This window comes from Dasypus novemcinctus, chromosome 11 (genome assembly GCF_030445035.2).
Source record: "Dasypus novemcinctus isolate mDasNov1 chromosome 11, mDasNov1.1.hap2, whole genome shotgun sequence".
NCBI classification, from domain to species: Eukaryota; Metazoa; Chordata; class Mammalia; order Cingulata; family Dasypodidae; genus Dasypus; species Dasypus novemcinctus.
In genome coordinates, this window is record NC_080683.1 from 23642658 (window position 1) to 23663238 (window position 20581).

At 37.3% G+C, this 20581-nt stretch overlaps 1 protein-coding gene across 1 annotated transcript in view; it reads left to right on the forward strand.

Moving 5' to 3' along the window:
• Nucleotides 1-20581, forward strand: part of TFAP2D (transcription factor AP-2 delta) — a 50763-nt gene that overhangs the window by 12479 nt on the left and 17703 nt on the right. The window contains exons 4-6 of the mRNA XM_004468913.2: nucleotides 1673-1838; nucleotides 2015-2133; nucleotides 15590-15731. Coding sequence (XP_004468970.1) covers nucleotides 1673-1838; nucleotides 2015-2133; nucleotides 15590-15731 — 427 coding nt within the window. The remainder of the gene's footprint in view (nucleotides 1-1672; nucleotides 1839-2014; nucleotides 2134-15589; nucleotides 15732-20581) is intronic.

Genomic DNA, 20581 nt, shown 5'->3' on the forward strand with positions numbered 1-20581 from the left:
TTCTATCTGTAAGTACAAAGAGAGAGAGTATTAGTACAAGTGGAATGGTCTCCTCAGGCCCAGGAATCTAGGGACACTTTGTTTTTTCTTGTAACTCAAAACTCTCTCTGGAAAGAGAGATAGGGAAGCCCAGGTGACTTTGGGTTTCCAGCTCCTGAGGCAGGAGTTTTCCCAGTTTTCTGTGGTATCTGCCATAAATTTGATGACAAGAAAGGGATTTCAGTTTGACAGTTGAAATTATGATTTCTCAGATTTCACCTGAAGGCAGATTTCCAGGCACTGCCTTTGGAAATTCAGACGAGACACAGTACCCAGCTTGGAGAGCTGCTGCCTAGATGGTCCTCCTCTCCTATTTTTTTCAGGCATTAAGGGTAATCATGGCCTCAGAATATATAGAGAAAGAGACCTTGATCCCCAGCACTTCCAGGAGAATCTTAGATGACCATAAGACAACCCAGGAGGGACCCTAGCAAGTACAGGAATAGAAACACTTTAAGAGTGGGGCAAGTTTAGCCTATTTTCTTCTCCCAGTTCCCGAGATCACTTTGCCTTTTTAAACATCCTGCATCCTCCCACCTTCTTTCACCTCTGTGCCCAGAGAATGTACCTAAATCCGAATGCCAAGACTCCACCAACCCACTCTTCCATCTGAGTTGTTAGTCAAACAGGAGAGCATCTACCTAGGTGGTAAGTGATGAGATTAAGGCTTCACAGATTTTAATGTCCACATTTATCACCTTAGGCAGGGGTAGGAGTGGTTACCATGCAGAGTCCAACTAAGAATTCTGGATTTGAGTCTGACATTCTGCATTCCTAACAAGCTCCTAGGAGACTCTGATACTGCTAGTTGAGGAACACATATTGAACAAAAAAAATGGTTTTGGACAACTTTCCCCTGCCTACCACCTATATATTTTCTGTTTTCCCTCTTAGAACCTCACACTTTAATGAAAGTCGGTCTTAAGATTATCCATAAATGATGTTTTTTCCCCATTTTTCCATTGAACCAAGAAAATTCCTGGTTTATGCAGCCACTATGTTAGCAGTGTGGACATTGGCACAGGTTTTTGCAATGGGGCAAGAACTGGGCAGCTGGAAACCTTCCCTGGCTGTGATCACCCTTGGGTCTTCAGGTCCACTTCTGTCATTGGCTGCCTGAGGTTAGGGACTGCACTCTTGTTCCTGGAGAAGAGAGAAGCTCAAGGGGTTTTCTGGACCTCAGAGATCGAAGGCTTTTCCTCCAGTAGCCACAGCATGCCACTGTTTGACTGCACTTCCAGAAGCTTCTGCTAATGAGCAAATGATTTTTGGTGGGCCTGCAGATTATATGACTGTGGTGTCTTTAGTTGGCAGATGTATGAAGGAAAGGAGGTGGCAGTTCTCAAACATTTTGGAAAAGGGCCCTCAAAATTTTTATCTGTATAATAAGCCTTGGATAAAAAGCATCTATCCATTGTTCGCGTGTGTACATACACAGAGCTACGGATAACTAACAACTACCCTGTGTGGATTTAGTTGGTGTTATTTGAAAGGACGTCTTCAGAGAAGCTTTCTAAGATGATCAGGGTGGTGTCATGTATTCCCAAAGCCAGACTGGCACCTTTATTAGCTGCCTCTCATGCTTTTGTTCTCTCTCACTGTCACTAATATGTATATACTTTTCCCTCTCAAGGTGGTACCTGTGTGGTCAATCCCACAGACTTGTTTTGCTCTGTCCCTGGCCGTTTGTCTCTTCTCAGTTCTACTTCTAAATATAAGGTGACTATAGCCGAGGTCAAGCGACGACTCTCACCTCCTGAATGCCTCAATGCTTCACTCTTGGGAGGCATTTTGAGAAGGTAAGACAAAGTTGTTTTCTGGCACTGTGGGTCTGCTGACTGTTTCAACACCACACTCCTCAAGCCCCAGCCCTATTTCTCCCCCCTGATGTTGAATTCCACTTATGGTCAAGTCTTCTTATCATTTTCTTTAGAATGGGGACTTTCACAACTCAGTTTTTATTTGTTTTTCATAGAGCAAAATCCAAGAATGGGGGTCGCTGCCTGAGAGAGAAACTGGATAGGCTTGGCTTGAATTTACCAGCAGGAAGACGGAAAGCAGCCAATGTTACCCTCCTCACTTCCTTAGTTGAAGGTATGACATTCAGCTCTGCAAAATAATGGAGGAGGGTTGGTATATCTTTAAAACTCGGGTTTGTTAGATTACGCTGTTTATTTTTGTTTATACTATTAATCACAATAGTTAATCAGAGGTGATTTTCCCAATTAATCTTGGCAATAATGATTAAATTAGATTCAATACAAGGCTTAAATAATTCATAAAAAATTCCTTAACTTACTAATCTTGGAATTAATAGCAAAACTAAGACAACAGATGATTTAGGTGCTTAAAGTATTCCCCCCCAAAAACTATGGAAAGCTGGCTGTTTTATTTTCATTATTATTATTCATTTCAGAGTTCAGATAAATCTGGTTTAACACACTAAAATTAAATGCAACATGATGTACAGGATAAATAATAATCCTTTATGAAGTGTTCACAGGAGTCTAGGCATGGTACCAAACCTGAAAGCACATTGCCTTAATCCTAGTAGACATCTCTTAAATCATGGGGAAGTTCAATGGCTTTATGGGTGAATAAGCTAAAGTCACAGAGAGGTTAAAGTTAAGCAATGGTATAGAGACAGAGGTGGAAATACATTCCCAAAAGCTATTTTTTCCAATTTACCTTTTTACGTCTGTTTCTTCTAGAAGGGACTAAACTTTACACATTCTCATTCAGGCTTCTTTTAAGAAGAATTATTATTGGTATCTTATTTTATTTTAACTTTGTTGGGGGTGTTTTTGAATGCCAAATGAAAGTTCTTCCATAATCCAGAATGCTATTGTTATGAAAGGCAGGAGGCTTTTGCAAAGGTTCAGTTGAGCACACCTGTGGCACTTTTCTTGCATGCATTACTTATCCATATTGTATGGTAGGAGGTTATAAGGGAATGAAATGCAAAAACATGTATCTTGCCTTTTAAGATGAACAATCCATAGTCTTTACTGTACAAGTTGACATGTTCTTGGTAAGATCGCTTTGGTGATTTTTGCTTTGTTTCCTAATAGCAATAATAATAACAACTACACCAATAATATCAGTAGCCATGAACATTTAATGTGTTGCTACATTCTACAGTACGTACTGGGTTTGCCTACGCGTGCTGGTACTGAAGGGCTGACATACAGGAGAGGGATCTGATCATCCTGTATCTGGGATGGAAGTACTGGGGGAAGGGCAAAAAAGGTGGCTTCATTCTAAGGTAGACAGATTCCTGCTCAATTTAAATAAGAATATTGAAATTATAGCTTTTAAAAATAAAATAAAACCCTTGTTCAGGATAGAGAGAAGGGGATTCAAGAATTATATGGGTGGTAGGACTTGAGTGCCTCTCAAACCCTACTGTATGGAAGAATCCATCAAGGAGGATTTTTTTTTTAATTCCTGGGCTCTATCCCCAAACCAATTGAAACTCAAGCTCTGGAGGTATGACCCAGGCGTCTATATATTTTTGAACTTCCCTGGTGATTCTCATGTGTACTGAGATTTAAGGATCATTGAAATAAATGGTCCTTGAGATCCTTTCATTAACCAGGATTGATTGACTATAAATTCCCGTGAAAGTTGTAATTGATGTAAAAATTAAGGCCCTGAGAAAGATCTACTATGTCTGTTAAGTGTACTGGCTGGTACAAACTGAAATATGGAGAGGACATTTATAATTCTTACTAATTTTTACGGTTGACAAAATCACTGTAGTGTTCTGTCTAGAAATCCTCAATCTGCACTACCAGGAAGGGTGCAGATCAAATACGTGAAATCCTAAGATGACCTCAGTGGCCCTACCATCTACTCTTTTTAGCACACCTCTTCTATCACACAAGTACCTTGACTTCTATTTGTAGGAAAATTATCAGCCATGGCCGATGAAACTTAAGATGTATTCTTCCTGGGTGCAACTTACTTTAGTTCAGTGCCCTTGAAATCCCTAAAGTCTTCATGATGTAGGGAAATACATGTTTTATTGTACTTTGATAAAACAGAGGAAGAGAGAGTTAGGGGCAAGGTCTTCCTTGGGTCCCCTTTGAACCTGTCAACTCTCCACAATTATGACCCTCAAACACACAGACACACACACGCAATTTTTAAGTTTCATTGCTCTGTGCAATGTTCTCGATTTTATTATTCTATTCTATAGTTTTTGTTCTTTTTAAATGCTAATAATAAACCCACTACATTTATTTCATGATTGACTCTTGAGTCATGACCCACAGTTTAAAATCTATAAGTAATCAAAGGACCTGAGGAGAGCCTACTATTTGAAGAGCAAGGGCGCTCCGTCTAAATTAAAATAGGCTTCATTCTAGCCTTGGGTTGACAAGAAAAGTAGCCTCATTGTTGAGAACTCCCCTAAATTTTTCTTATTTCCACATTTCAGCTGTGTTGGTGGTGACAGCTGATGACTCCTTTCTATCCAGTAATGCTGTATTCTGCCTTAGGCTAATGGTCCATGGACTCTTGCAGATGATGCTGGACATCTACAGAAAAACAGTGACTGAACTCTGATTTTTAACCTCCTGAGATATTGAAATAGTGGATCTTTTTCATTGGCACTCTTGAGACCTTGATCCTTTTTGAGCCGACATGGATCTGATTCAAGTCTTTTAAGTTTGTTCTGTTTGTATAATTTTAGGCTGTACAAATTTCACCAAATATACCAGTTCATGTTCATAAGTCTTTGAATTGACAACATCTTTGGTGGTACTTTTCCTTCTCAATAAACAGTTTAGTAAGAACCAGTACTATTTTAGGTTATTATTATTATTAGAGATTCCAAAACCAGTAGTCCAAAAGGGTCCATCAGCTCCTTATAAGACTATCGTCTTACGAGAAGGCATTTTTTCACCATTTTTAAACCAACATCTCCTTTATACCTCCTGGATTTTCTAAATTAACCTTATGTGCATTTTAAGGGCTAATAGCTAGTAATTTAACTTCTCTTAAGTGCCTTTTAAAATTATTGCTTGAATAGACTGTTTCTCAAACACCTGATGACCCAGTACATTGCTGGGGTTCAGTTACCTCCCCACTTTCCCCACCCCCATTTTGGGTTAATACATGCACACAGGAGAGGTAACATCTAAGTGACCTTTCCCACGCAGGCCATACTTTGAAATAAATCTCATGAAAATCAGCCTTCTATGAATTTATAGTACTGGTTTTTTGAGTAAGATTTGAATGCAGCTTTGCCACTGTTGCTATTTTGATAGGAATCCCAATGAAGGAGTAGTGCTTGGGGACCATGTCAGGCTCTCTATGCAGAGATGATATAAATTAACCTTTGGAAAGACCCAACCAATGAAGTCTAAGGTACTTCATGATGGGAATTCAAATTAATGAATCAACATTTGTTTTTTCAAAGTTATCCCTGTCACTGACATAAACATGGGCTTTGCCTTGATATTCCTAGAATTCCATCCTTGCCTTGTGTTTTCATTCATTTGGTTTTTAATTGTTTTATAATCATTTTTCTATATTCCTTCTGAATGGAGTCACTCGACTAATAGCTCCACAGCATTGTTCACAAATCAACATATTAGAATAATTATTTTTAGGAGTTATTTTGGGGATTTATAAGAGAGGGGCGTTTTAATGCAATTTTATAACTTATTTCAATAATTTACAGCATCTCTGTTTCAGATATCATTATTCTGGTAAACAATGGGATGAAGAAATGGGAGTCTGACTTATTCTTCTTACTTGGTGAAATTGCTTGAAAAGCAAACATTCTAGCCAAACAGCTATTTAGAGCAAGGACTTCTTTTGTCCACATAACATAGATATATTTGACCTAGAATGGGATAGGAATATTTGAATCCAGAGTTCTCAAAATGTAATACCAGATCTTATTCTCCTTTCATCCATATGCCTTCATCTAGTGGGTTTTAACTATATTACCAATGGTTAAAAGCAAGCTTATTACACCCTCATTTCATTGTAAGTCTGAAGTTCTTTTTATTCTTTGTTTTTCCTTGTTAATCACATTCCTGTGACCTTTCCTTTCTCCATTCAGGTATCCTGGAAGATATGGTTGCTTGGGATTCCTTAACCCAATGCACTGGTCTTCTTCAGGAGATTTTTAGATAAGTCCAGACTCTTCTAGAGTGAAAATAACAATACGTCTATATCAGAATAAATTCAAAGAATGTGACCAGTACTATTATTCTAGTTCTAATACCTTTGCTATATGTTTATTACTTGTTACTTGGACTATATAAGTCCAGAAAAACCTTTGCAGAGTTGGTGATTGTTAGAACACATATGAGGAGTAGGTGACCTGGTCAATGTTCTAATCATTCCTGCCCATCATCCCTCCTCACCCGTGGCTTTCCAAGATGGCTGACACTGCAAAATGTTGCGAGGGAAGTTCTGTTGACCTGAGTGGGATGCTTTTCTGGGGGAGTTCCACTGCATTTGTAAAAGCCCAAGAAACATTCTTAGGCAATTCCCAGGGTTCTGAACACAAGTTTATTTAAGTCCTTATACATGTCTTGGGTTGAAGTTTGTCATCATAGGACATCAAATTCTGTTTAAACATATATTAAAAATTTTTTTTAAATGTAGTGTAATGAAGGATATACATCAGCAAAAGAGAGGAGACTGTTTCCAAACATTGTATATGATCTCTACTCACCCTTTTGAAATTGAAACCCTTTGCCACTTTTGCTCCCTTCTTTAGCTTTGAAAAATATAAGCACACAGACACGATCCTGCATGTCTTACCCCATGTGAAATAGTTGTGCCTCTTGTTAAATCTATTATCCCTTGGCCAAGTATCCCCGCTGCCTGACTTTGGTCTGGCTACTTAAAAGCTAAGGTAATGCTAGCTAGTTTAACAGCTAGTTCCCACACAGTCCAATGTGGTTGTTCCTTATTAGAGGACTTCCTTCTGCCATGGTCTCAAGTCAGGAGCCTAGACTCTTCCCATCTGTAGCTCTGCCCTCCCCTAGTTCCTAAAGGTCTTATTCATTCAACTCAGATGAAAATAGACACTATGGGGAAAGCAAACAACTTCGTACCCACTCTAGTCCAGGAACTGACCCACTCTACTACAGTTTACATCCCATAAGCAATCACATGGCCCCACCTAGTTGCAGATGTAGGAGAAGGGACACTAGAAAATGTAGTTTTTGACTGGACGGAGTCTTCTCAGCAATAACTCTATAGTATTAAAAAAGGAAATGTCTTCAATTGTCTAGCACTCATCTCTTCCACAGCATCTGCCTCATGTCTTTAGTAGGATAAAATACACTCACATAGATAAACACTTGATGGTTTGTGGTAGAGACACTCAGTGAAGATCAGGACCAGTCATCTACCTTCCTTCTCCCTAAACAAAAATTTGCTTAATAACAAAATATATTCAGAATCACAAAACCTTATCCCCAGAGGAAGACAGAAGATTGAGTAGTCTAAGGCACTAGAGCATTGCAGTTAAAAGTTTGGCTTCTGGAATAAATAACCTGGGTTTGAACGCACTTCCACCTCTTGCTAGTTATGTGCAATAGGGGAAGACACATAGCCTCCCTGATCATCAGTGTCCTTATCTAGAAGATGATGTTAGTAAGAGAATATTTCTCATAAGGTTGTTTTAAGGTTAAATAGAATATTTGTAAAGCATAGCATGGGCCCAGCATGCAGTTTATCAGTGATGAATAAATATTGGTTACTGTTATTCGCAAATGAGATAACTAAGGCTCTGTGAGATTGGTTACTGTGCAGAGTCATAAAACTGGATGCAGCAAGGATGAGTACCCTGGTCTTCTAGTTTGCAGCACCACAGTATATTTTCCACATATATTTGTATTTAAGGCATGGAACAATTGCATTGCAGTGCTACTTCTGCATTTGATTAAGGTAAAACTGGGAAATAGAAAGAAGGTATCAGTCTTTGAGGCTGGTTTTCACTTTGGATTGAACCTCTCCCACTGCTAGGAATCCTGGGCAGGTTTCAAGAACTTTCTTGTGTCTACTTGTTCAAGGTTTTTAAATCCTGACGAACTCCCATGCCACCTCTGCCTCCATTTAATCCCTGAAAGTTAGGATGCCATTAAATCATGGCCTATTCCTCTTGCTCAGAATAATTATTAGTAATGTCCCCCCGTACTTACAGAAGGATCCCTGATTGGATGATGTTATTTGTAAGATTACCCTATGCAAGCTCTCCCTTCCACTCCAGACAAACCACTCAAAGGAGGAAGTGCTATTTGTGTGGTTTAATTTACCACAAACCATCCAAATACCACCTGCCATTTAGTGCTACTTCCCCTCTCTTTCCCTGAATTTGTGTGATTGTATTTCTATTAGAACAATGAAAAAGAGCCACTGGAATAGCAATGTGCTCTTTCTTATAGATGAGAGATAGGGAACAAATTTTCTTGATGCAATTAGTCCATGAATTAAAAAAAAAAAACAAATCAATTTTATTGATACATATTATTAAAGCATACAATTCATCCAAAGTGTACAGTCGATGGTATTTGGTATAATCACATAGAGGTGTGTTCATCACTTCAATCACTATTAGAGCATTTTCGTTATTTCAATAATAATAATAAAAAACAGAGAAACTAACAAGAAAATTCCTCACCTCTCCATCTCTCTATGCTTCCCCGACAGTACATAGCTGCTATTTCTGGCTGTTTGATCCAAAGTGTATAATCAATGGTTTTTAGTATAATAACAGTGTTGTACATTCATCACCTCAAAAACTTTTGAACAATTTCATTACTCCAAAAAGAAAGACTGCATGACTTAGCATTCCTTCCTCAGATCTACATAACCACTTATCTCATTTCATCTTTATAAATTGGTTTATATTTGTATTCCATGTATGTAGAATCAAACCATATGTAGTATTCTGGTCTCCTTCACTTAGTATAAAAGGTTTTTTTTTGGTCTGATATTAACATTTTGTAGTAGTAACTTATATTTGTTCAGCTTCAAACGAAAATTGCCTTATATATACAATTCTACCCATATTCACATTTCACATGATATATTTAGCTCATAATAGGGCAATCAGATAGCATTTGTCCTTTTGTGTCTGGCTTGCTTCACTAAACATAATGTCCTCCAAGTTCATCCATGTTGTCATGTTTCACAACTTCATTTCTTCTTACCACTACATAATTTTCCATCATGTGTATACTCCACAATTTGTTTATCCGTTCATCTGTTGATGGACACCCGGGTTGTTTCCAACTTTTGGCTGTCATGAACAAGGCTGCTATGCACATCAGTGTGCAGATGTCTATTTGTGCCACTGCTTTCAGTTCTTCTGGGTATATACCTAGGTAATGGTATTGCTGGGTCTATATTTAACTTCCTTAGGAACTGTCAAACTGTCCTCCACAGTGGCTGTGCCATTCTACATTCCACCAACAGTGAATAAGTATTCTTATCTCTCCAAGTCCATGGCTTTTTATTTTAGCAAAAGGTATTGTTCATGGCTTGATGCATGTAGGCTCCAAACACCAGAATCATTTTCCAGGCATTAGTTATAAAACCTGCACAGGACATGCTCAACATTAGTCACTCTTTCCAAGGAATTTAGGTCAACTGATATTCTGTTTTGCCCTTGCTCAGGCCTCAGAAATGGGCTTTTTGGGGTGGGGGGTGGGGTTAACTGGAGTTTAAGGCTGACTTTGAACACCCCATGTCATGACTTTAGGGCCAAAAAGACAAACATCCCAAAACAGCTCTTCTACTGGACTTCTCCAGACAACACATTTCCACATTGGTTAGTGCTTCACTGGGGCTAAAGGTTTGCAGTGTCCTTTTAAACTGTGTGTGTTATAAAAAGGATAATGCATTGAACCCTTGCCACAATAGCTCAGTTTAGTGGAACTTTAGTTAGACAATCACCCAGAAGGACCAAATCACTACAAAACTCTCGTGTTCCTTTTGCATATAAACATTCCAACATTAAATTCTTTTGGGGCACAATTTTGCTTTTCAAAGCTGTCAGTGTAAATTTGCTCAATAAATTAAATGTTAACAGAGCCAATGTGAGTCACTCATTTTAGGATATCTCCTGGAGAAATGGCCTTTTTATTGGTAGGTGTTGGTTTATTCATACATTTGTTACTCTAGGCACAGAGTAGTTTTTAAGTGGGAGAATCTGCATTAGTAAGCTAATTGTGATCTAACATTTAAGAACCAGCATTCATTGGAATTTTCAATAACTGGTTTCAATGAACCTGTGAGGTTGTATCATAAAATATTCTCTTTAGACACCAACTTAAAGGATATCTTCTTAAATCTTTTGCTTACTTCCTAATATCACTTCCCTGACCTGAATTTTATGATTTATTTCAATTTTAGTGGTAAAAGATGTTTGTATGAAGGGGCAGAAGAACCGGATTCCACACAATGCTCAGTATGACTGAATGCTTGGAATGTCCTTGGCTGCTGCTCCTACTCATGGGACTGCAGCACATGAGTGTTTGACTCTGCCCTGTCCTTGCCCCCTTGGTTAGGTTCATTGCTCACTCTTACAAATAGTGCTGTTCTCCTAAGAGAATGTCCCTGCATTCCTTTCCTAATGACTCTCTTTTCTTTTTTTCTTGTACTCTCTTTTTCAAAGTTTATGCTTCATCTAATGTGCTTTTCAAGCACTAAGTTTCTGCTTTCTCCACTTTTGCATTTATCAACCTGCATAGGTTTTCTAATATGTTCTTTTGTTTGAATCTTTGGTCCATCTGGAATTTGCTTTTTTCTTAGGTGTATGGTATGGATCCAACATTATTCATTTTCCCAGACGACCACCCAATTGTTCCAACAGCTTTTACTGATAATCCATTTTTCCCTAATAATTTGAAATTTCATCTTATACTAAATCCCCCTATTCAAATATAATTTTTCAATTGACTGATATCTGTTTTCCTAAAGGGCTGTCTCTACTTTGTTTGTTTGTTTGGGGATTTTTGTTTGTTTGTCTCTAGTTTTATTACCATGTTTCCTTCATTGTTTCTAGAGTTTATACTGTATCACCCAAACAAGGCAGAACTTATCATGCAAAAATTCAGCTAGAAAGAGACTCTTACAGTTTAAATTAACTCCATGGTGTCTACCTTCCCTTTGTGTAAGACACAGAATCCTTGTATTTGGGGGAAGGTGCATAGTCAATCCCTATACTTTCAGGGAAGAATGATTCTCAATGGGAAGAGTGATTCTCAATGCTGGCTTGATAGAATTGCTCCAAGAGCAGGTCCTGCGACCTAAGGTTCTGTTTAATTGATGTAGCATGGAGTCCAGAAAGAGGTAATGTGTGTTGTTGTTTTTTAATGAACTCCTAGATTATCATCATGTGTAACAATGATAAAGACACATTAATTTAAGTATAGTAAATGTCTCTACTAATATAGTGGTGTACTCTACTTTCATCAGTTCTATATATTTAATTCTTTCTAACAATTCTTTTTTGTTGTAGTTCTCTATATTCTTTGGAGGGAGGGCTTCACAAGAATATTGTCATGATTAACCAATAAAGTATTTGATAGCTTTTTCATTTAACAAATATTTACTGAGTACCTATTACAAATCAGGTGCTGTGCTAAAGTGCAGGATATGAGATGGGGAAAAAATCTACTGCTTTGAAAAACCAAGCATTGATATTTGAACAAAATCATTATTAAGCTTGGGTAACTAACATTATAAGTCACCTACCCATATCATGAATCATGTGCTGCATAGTGCTGTAGAGTGCATTGCTTTCAGAATATTTTGGCAATCCTTTAACAGATACATTAATTTTGCTCTTAAGCTTCAAAATTATGTTTCATGTACTATCTTATCCAGGTTGGAAGATTATTCTTAAATTTGATTTCTAATAGGTATTTCTTAGAAAAATTCAGTAGATAGACTTGAATGTGATATATCCCCATATCATAAGATTGAAATCATAGATATGCAGCTGGATTTTAACAAATATGAATTTGTTGCCTTTATTTAATAACAATGAGCACTGTAACACTAAGCTAGGCCCAAACATTTTAAAGGAACTATTGCTATAATAATAGTTGGTAAGAATTATCCAGTGAATAATAACGTAGAAGGATCTTATAATTTTTAAAAAAGTGTTAGATTTATATTTTTATTTGTCTGACATACATTTTCCCCTTAAATGCAATAACTTAAAAGGAAGGAAAAAACCTTAATGACTGTCTAAAAGGCTGAAAACCAGGTGCATTTATATATATTTAACAGTGCATTTAGTTCTGCATTTTGTAAAATAATCTGGGAACTGAGAATCTCAGTAAAATGAGTCAATAGCTTTTCCTCAGAAAATGTTTTTCCATTAATTTCCCACTTTTGGGACACATCAATGTTTATCATTTAAATTTTTCCTAATACTTTTCTCTAGTTTTTCACTTTCTGTTTTGGAGTGTGGAAAAATGAGTCCTCTGGAAGCAGGGAGCAAATTCTCTTTTTATATCCTTCCCATGTTTAGAAATTATCTACTTTTTGAGTCACTCAGTATGAGTCAGCAATCTCTGCTACTGCTACTACTACTGGAAAATTTAATATCCCACAATAGTTTCCATTTCTTTTGGAAGGAAAAGGATTCTTATTTGGTATGTAGAGCCTGAAGCCTTGTACTTGAGAGAACATTCTCCAAGCACCAGCCCCATCCCCCAAAGACCCATTCATCCTACTTCCTAAAGATGTAATTCTTCAAGTGATGTGAAATGAAATGGAGTGCCTTTCCAGTGTGTTGCTTCAGTTGTAAAAAGAAAAAGAGGTAGTTTGCCAATACACAGAAATAAAGAGAGAGCTTCAATCCACTATGAAAACAAACAAAAAAAGAACTAGAGCACCTTATTTCAATTCTTACAGAAGTAAGGCAACAGCAACCACATTTACTATTAGGGTCATAGGAGGGAAAGCATTCTTGGACCTTCCTTGATCACTCTGAACCACAGGTTACTGCTTCAGCTCACAGTTCACACAGTCATTTTTTCCCACCACAGAGACAGGGAAGCTCAAAGTTTTTCTTTATCACAAGTCAGTCAAATCCTCTAGAGGATTATTCATATGCTTTCCTGATACTAAAATTTCTATTTTTCTTAAAGCTGATGATTCTAAGATATCTGCTATTAAGGATTTAGTTTTAGTTTTGTCATCATCTCTAAATATTATGTATATTTTAATTCAGGGATTCGTTCACTCATTCATTCATTCATTCATCCCTGGGTCCTCACATACAAAGATTTTATGGCATGACACATGCAATTTTAGATACACATCAGAGGGTCTCCACTTGCCACTTCTTTTGATGTAGCATCACTATATATCCTATAACAATGTTACATTGCAAGAGGGGAAGCAGTAAACAGAACCAAGGGAAGGATGGATAGAGATATAAAAAAGATGAATAGATACATAATAAAGTTTAATAAAATCTTAAAGGTGAGCATATGAGTATTCACTATAAGATACTTCCAACTGTGCTATATGTTTAAAATTTTTTCATAATAAAATATTTGTAAAAAACCATAGGAATTGATTCACATTTAAAAAATTTTTCCTTGTAAGAAAGGCAAGTTATTCAAGGATAATTTAAAGGGGAAATTACTCTCAGAATTATACTTTCTCAGTTCTTATGCTAAAATGTTACTAAGATGTCATTCTTTATAAATATGAGTATTACCTATTCCAAACTAAAAGATTAATCTTTCTTCTCTTTAGGAAAAAAAATAGAATCTTTACAGAGGATACTTTCATCGATGTTAGCTGACCTATTTTGTATATTTACTTTGTATATCTATAAACTTTCCTCCTCCCCTATACTTTATTCACATTAACCATTTTAATTTCTTCCTGGTAGTAACTCATTGAATACTCTATTATTCTGTGAGTATTAAGCAGGATCAAATCCACTGCTTTTTTAGACTGTTACTTCAGCCAGTCACCAAACAAGCTTCATATGATTTGGTCTTTTTTTATTGTTTGTTTGTTATTATTATTTTTAGGAGGTATCAGAAATTGAACCTGTGACCTCATCATAGGAAGCAGGTGCTCAACTACTGAGCTACACCCACTCCCCAGCCACCTCTTTTTTTTTAAAGACTTATTTTATTTATTTCTCTCCCCTTCCCCACCACCCCCCACCCACCCCAGTTGTCTGTTCTCTGTGTCCATTTGCTGCGTGTTCTTTCTGTCTGCTTCTTTTGTTGTCAGCAGCACTGGGAATCTGTATTTCTTTTTGTTGCATAATCTTGTTGTGTCAGCTCTCCGTGTGTGCGGCACCATTCCTGGGCAGGCTGCACTTTCTTTCATGCTGGGCGGCTTTCCTTACGGGGTGCATTCCTTGCGTGTAGGGCTCCCCTATGTGGGGGACACCCCTGTGTGGCAGGGCACTCCTTGTGCGCATCAGCACTGCACGTAGGCCAGCTCCACACGGGTCAAGGAGGCCCGGGGTTTGAACCGCGGGCCTCCCATGTGGTAGACGGACGCCCTATCCACTGTGTCCAAGTCTGCTTCCCACCGCTTCTTCTTTATTTCTTCACGGTAAAATTTGATTAACCATATGGCTGTTGGATCACGTGTCCATAATTACCACCCTCTCCATCTTGGACCTTCTGTAAAACATTTTGCCTCTCACACTCATTTGATACTTCTACTACACAGTAGATGCAGAGTAAAGGACTACTGAAGTGTGATTTTTAACAGTGTCTATTACTGGTGTGACTGTCATCTTCCAAGGGACAGGGACAATCTTTAGTGCCCTTGATAGTGACTCAGTTTAAGTGCACTGAAAGCTTCTTAAGCTGAAAAAATACTAACCTTTTCCTTCCAGAATGATTTCCATCATCAAATCTCATTTGGCTGATAAGCCATTTTTGCCTCATTAAAAAAAATAATTCTCAGGTTTAAGACCACTGATTTCATGAAAGAACAAAAGTTATCTGTGATTTTATTATGAAGAAGCATTGAACATAGTGGTCTAATGTGCTGAAGCCTTCCAGAAGGCCTGATAACACCAGTTCTGTAATTACATACTACATTGTCTTCAGCTATGTAATGTTATGACATTGATATAATTCAATTGTTTTGCTTTCCAAAGTACTCCAATTTATTTGAAAGCTATTTGGACCCAATTCCAGACAGTTCAATAGGCTTCATGGAAAATACATCTGAATATTTCAGAAATACTGAGAGTAGGTGGTAGGTTCAGCAGCAACAAAACAGCATGCCCATGGAGCTTTTTTCCTATGGTGTTAATGTGGATGTTAGTCTGGTCCTGAAATGCAAGGAGTATCAAAACTCCTGGATTCTGTTTTGGTTTTTTCCCCATGTGCTTTTGCCAGGTAAATAATTTCTCTGTTCCTCAGTTTTTCCTCTTCCAAAAAAAAAGTCCTTTCTCTTGGATTGGTTGGTGGAATGGGACTGCAGTCAGGAATAAGACAGAGGAAAATGTAAGATATTTCTCTTATTGAGGTTGAGCATTCCTGGGAAATTGACTTGTATTATCTGCCAACAGGGGAGGCGTTACACTTGGCTCGGGATTTTGGCTACACTTGTGAAACAGAGTTTCCAGCCAAAGCAGTAGGAGAACATCTTGCCAGACAACATATGGAACAGAAAGAACAGACAGCAAGAAAAAAGATGATCCTAGCGACCAAGTAAGCAGAATGGGGAAGCCTCTGTGTGCCTTAATCCTCGGTTTTCCTATTTTCTTTGAATGAAGGAAACAGTCAGTAAAGCACCAGTTCTGTAAAACAAGTGGTTGGTGGGAGCGTGAGGGGGAAAGCTTCCCAATAGCAGCTAGCTATACCAAACAAAGACCTTGCTCCCCTTGTCCCTGGCAAGGCTTACAAATTGCCCTTGATTAGCGATGGCCTAACATTTTTACTGCTCAAAGTTCTTAGGGGTCTTTGCAGAATATGCAGAACTTTCTAAGGAGAAAAACATGTTTAGGATGTATAGATTCTAGACATAATGGCTTTGATTGCTATGTACTTTGGTCTAAGATATTGTACCTTACAAAAGCGGTATAAAGATCCCAAAACACTAAGAGTGTTTGGGGAATGTGGCAAAAGAGGAGGACCCTGATAGGTGAGGGTTATTAGGAGAGAGACCATTGGGGCCAAGGATCACCATCAGTCCCCCCATCTTCTTCTCTATATAAGGAAGCTAATAATCCCTGTACTGTTTCTCCATGACTGCCACGGTGATATTGTGGAAAGGAAAGGTATAATGCATATGAGAGTTTCTGAAAATTGTAAAAAGTCCAATTAAGATGCAAATTAAAATAATGGGAGATACAGTAGGCAAAAGGGGAAGCTTGGCTTAATTGACTTCTTAATCCCATCAAATGATAATTAATGGAAAAAAGTACTGTTTGCTGTGTGAAATCCTGGCAGAAACCTTTGTCATGTTCAAAAGTTTTAGCGCAAAATCCTTCAGATTAACCTGGTCTGAAACGATAAACCCAAAACCAAATATTTAGTCTTCCATCCACTCTGTCACATAAGTCCTTTCACAGATTTACAGGGTTACATAGCACAACAGACTTGCCCAGGACACTGAAGCCTCCCTTAGCTGGGGTATGTGCTGCTAAAGGCTGTTACTGACAGGGTCCAGGGTTGTATTCATGCATTGGTCTTCTGAGAGTACTGAGAGGCTCTCTCTCCCTGCCCCCAAGAGGAGAGAAAAAAAAAGGTGGTGGCAAAAGGAGAAGGGGAAGGCAAGGCAAAGCCATAAGGGAGAGAGGGATAGCTGAAAGAGAATGAAGACCAAGAAATAGGAAAAAGGAAATATAATTCAGGTATAAAATTTAGACTTACAATTTTGGCATAAACTTTGTGTTGTGAAATCTCCTGAAAACTTGCTATTGGCAAGACTTAAACCTGGACCTTTTGAAGGGTTTATCTCCTGGGGATCTTTGCTTCTACTCTGCCTATCTTTTTCTCTCCCAAATAGTTTCTTGACCCAAGGACGTCTTCATCAATAGTTAGTTTGAGGGAAACGGACTTGGCCCAGTGGTTAGGGCATCCGTCTACCACATGGGAGGTCTGCGGTTCAAACCCCGGGCCTCCTTGACCCGTGTGGAGCTGGCCCATGCGCAGCGCTGATGCGCGCAAGGAGTGCAGCACCACGCAGGGGTGTCCCCCGCGTAGGGGAGCCCCACGCGCAAGGAGTGCGCCTCGTAAGGAGAGCCGCCCAGCACGAAAGAAAGTGCAGCCTGCCCAGGAATGGCGCCACCCACACTTCCCGTGCCGCTGACGACAACAGAAGCGGACAAAGAAGCAAGATGCAGCAAATAGACACAGAGAACAGACAACCGGGGGAGGGGGAGAATTAATTAAATAAATAAATCTTAAAAAAAAAAAAAAAAAGTTAGTTTGAATCCTTAATATAATACCCCAGGACAAAGATAAAGACCTGTTACAGATAAAGAGAAATACATTGTACTAGAATTTAGGTAGTATTCTTGAGCTATCCCAAAGCATAATATCATTCTATCTTGCAGGATCATGCAGATTTTCAAACATGGCATACCCCTGCATGACACTATTATAAATTAACGCAAGGGAATGCATCTTCGATTTACTACCTCAGAATTACTTGGTTATGGCTTTATTGTGCGTATTCAACAATTTTCACCCCCTAATTTGATAAGTGCTTTTCCTTCTCCCACTCCCTGTGGGTGATTATGTAACTATTCAATGCCATCATCAACATGTCAGATATAAGGTCCCATTTTCTTGGGTGCTCTGAGATAATTTTTAAATTGAGCACTGTTGATGTATTTGGGAGTGTCTGGGTGCATTCAGATTGATGTCGAGATTTAGTTTTCACAGAGGTAAATACTAGAAGAACTTGATGGAAGTAAGAAAGGTAGAAGTAGTTTGGAAAAAAACAATGCTGAGGCATTTATTTTAGTGTAGGGGATTCTATCACCACCCAATAGAAATTTTCTTTTACCCTGGTCTAAGCAATGTATATTATTTTGGATGATATTTTAAATGTTGATTTCATAAGACATTATAAAAACATGTTACTTTCTTTGATGCCTCCATCCATAACTGGATATTTGCAGACCATTAAATGCCAATAAGGACTGAGTTTACTGGTTCCAATTACATTATTTTACAGAAAAGAACATAGATCTGTTTTCAAAAAAAAGAAATCTCCATAAACACCTAGAAATTAGGAGATAGCCTTTATAATTTTTTCAATTTTTTGGTGTTTCATAACTATTCCATCTTCTTATTAGACAATGTGAAACAGGAAATAGAGAATTAGAGACTATGCAGTCATAGGAAAAATACACAGTACAGCTAGTAATCAATTTAAGTAGATAAATTAAGGGATGGGTAAGAATACAATGCCTTTTTTGCAACATGTGAATGGACTCAACATGGGTTCTGAGAGTTTCTGACTTTTTCCCAATGGTAAAAGAAGTGGCTATTTTAATCAGTTAAGGTCTCAAAGTTGAAATTAAGTAGACTACATGAATATTTTATAGCTCATCTTTGTCCATCAGACTATGACAATGTTACCCAAAATATATCAAAATCCAGAATTCACTGGATGAGAGATCCATTTGCTGATCTCCATGTGGCAGATTGGATTACATATTTCTTTTTCAGGCCAATAAATTACAGATTCAGTTGTACTTAATTATATTGTGAAGTATACAACTGTATGGAGGGCCCATTGATGATTGCCATTAGTCTAATTCCTCTTTGTTCTTAATGTTTTTTTTTGATAAACTAAATATTTCAATGTACTTAAAACAATTATTTGAGAGGAGGACTAGAAACTGAATTAGACAATTTTTTGAGCTCTAAAAATATACTGTACAAAAATGTATTTATTTGATTTGTGGAGAACAAATCAAATTTATACCTCTTCATTGAATTAAGAAATAAACATGCTTAGCATTTGGTCTGCACTGGAGTAAAGCAAAAATAGTTAACAATTTTTAATGGATTTTGATTGTGTTACCATAATATTGATCATCAAAAGGAGAAACATAGAAGTTTAAATTCAGTCATCAACTAAAACTTTATGCCCTTGAGAACAATGACATAAGTGATAAAGTTAGAATTTATGACTCATCAAAGATCATCTTGGGTTATATAATTTATAATGTGACATTTTATTTTGAGAAATGTGTTTCTTATTGCAGGTTCACAAGTAATTTAAATAATAATAAAACTAATCATAAAATAATAATTCTCTATCATAATGAGATGATGATTATAACTGATATTTTACTTTATAATCTACTGGAATGTTATCTATTTTTAAGTCTAAAAGCTGTGTAGACCAGTGAGTTAAGCAACAGAATTAAGTATTGAGGTTGAGAATTCTAATTCATGTCCTGATGCAGCTTAATGTGTAGTGTAATTAAATTGCTTTGCATCAGTTAAATGCCTCCACATATTGCCTTTTTCTCATTTATTTGCCAACTTTATTGTAACTCTATTGTTTATATAAGAGGAAAGTGGATTTGTCAACTCACAAATTAGTTTATTCAATTTCCAAATAAGTCTCCATATTTTCCGCAAGAATTAAGGCAATGTTTCAATCCTTATTTAAATTTTGTTAATTCCTTTTAATCTGATAGAAAATTTTAAAACTGGTCTTAAAATAACTCCAATATTACCTTCTCACTTTGTATCATACTGATGGTCTCTGATGTGTTAATATGTATTGCTGATTTGAAGAGTGATAGCAGGAGGAAATATTTAAAATTTAAGTTAGAATTTTTCTAAAAACAAAGATAACAATGTGTTTAATTATATGAAATATCACAACAGATGATAATGTACCACAAAAGGTATCAAACACTCAGGGTAAGCTGACACCTAATCTGTTAAAATATAAACTATGCACCTAAAATTCACCCTACTGAGTATTACTCAGAACAGAATAAGTGGGGAAATTCAGAGCAAATATTCTCAATAACACTACACATGTGCAAGTCTTAAAAACAATTTTTATCTTTGAGACTCAACCAGAATTTTAGCCAGGGAAGAGAGAGGATCCTGTTTTATTTAGAGCAGATGAGGACTTAGTTCTGTTTCTTATTTTTTGCCTATTTGCTTGCTTTCTCCCTATAACCTTACTTTCACTCATCTTTTGTAAAAATGAAGAAGGCAAATTCTGTGAAATGACACAAGATTTGAACCCTGACAATAAATCAGAGGCTCACTGTCTATAAGAAAGCTCACAAATGAACTTTAGCAGAATTTGTTAAACTTTAAACACCTATTAATAAACAAGGCTCTGCTGATTTTAACTCAGTGATAAATTATTTGTGCTTCAAGATACTTTAGCACTATTTAGTAACTTGTAACTTGTTTATGACTCAAATACTCTGGAGCCCTGTAGTGGTTTGTAATAATTAAGATAATATGATTCTTCTTTATATATTTTTGGCTACATTGATAATCACTGTCAGAGCTACATGATTACATTTGGGGACTGGCCATTGAAAATCAGGCAAAAAGCCTAATTG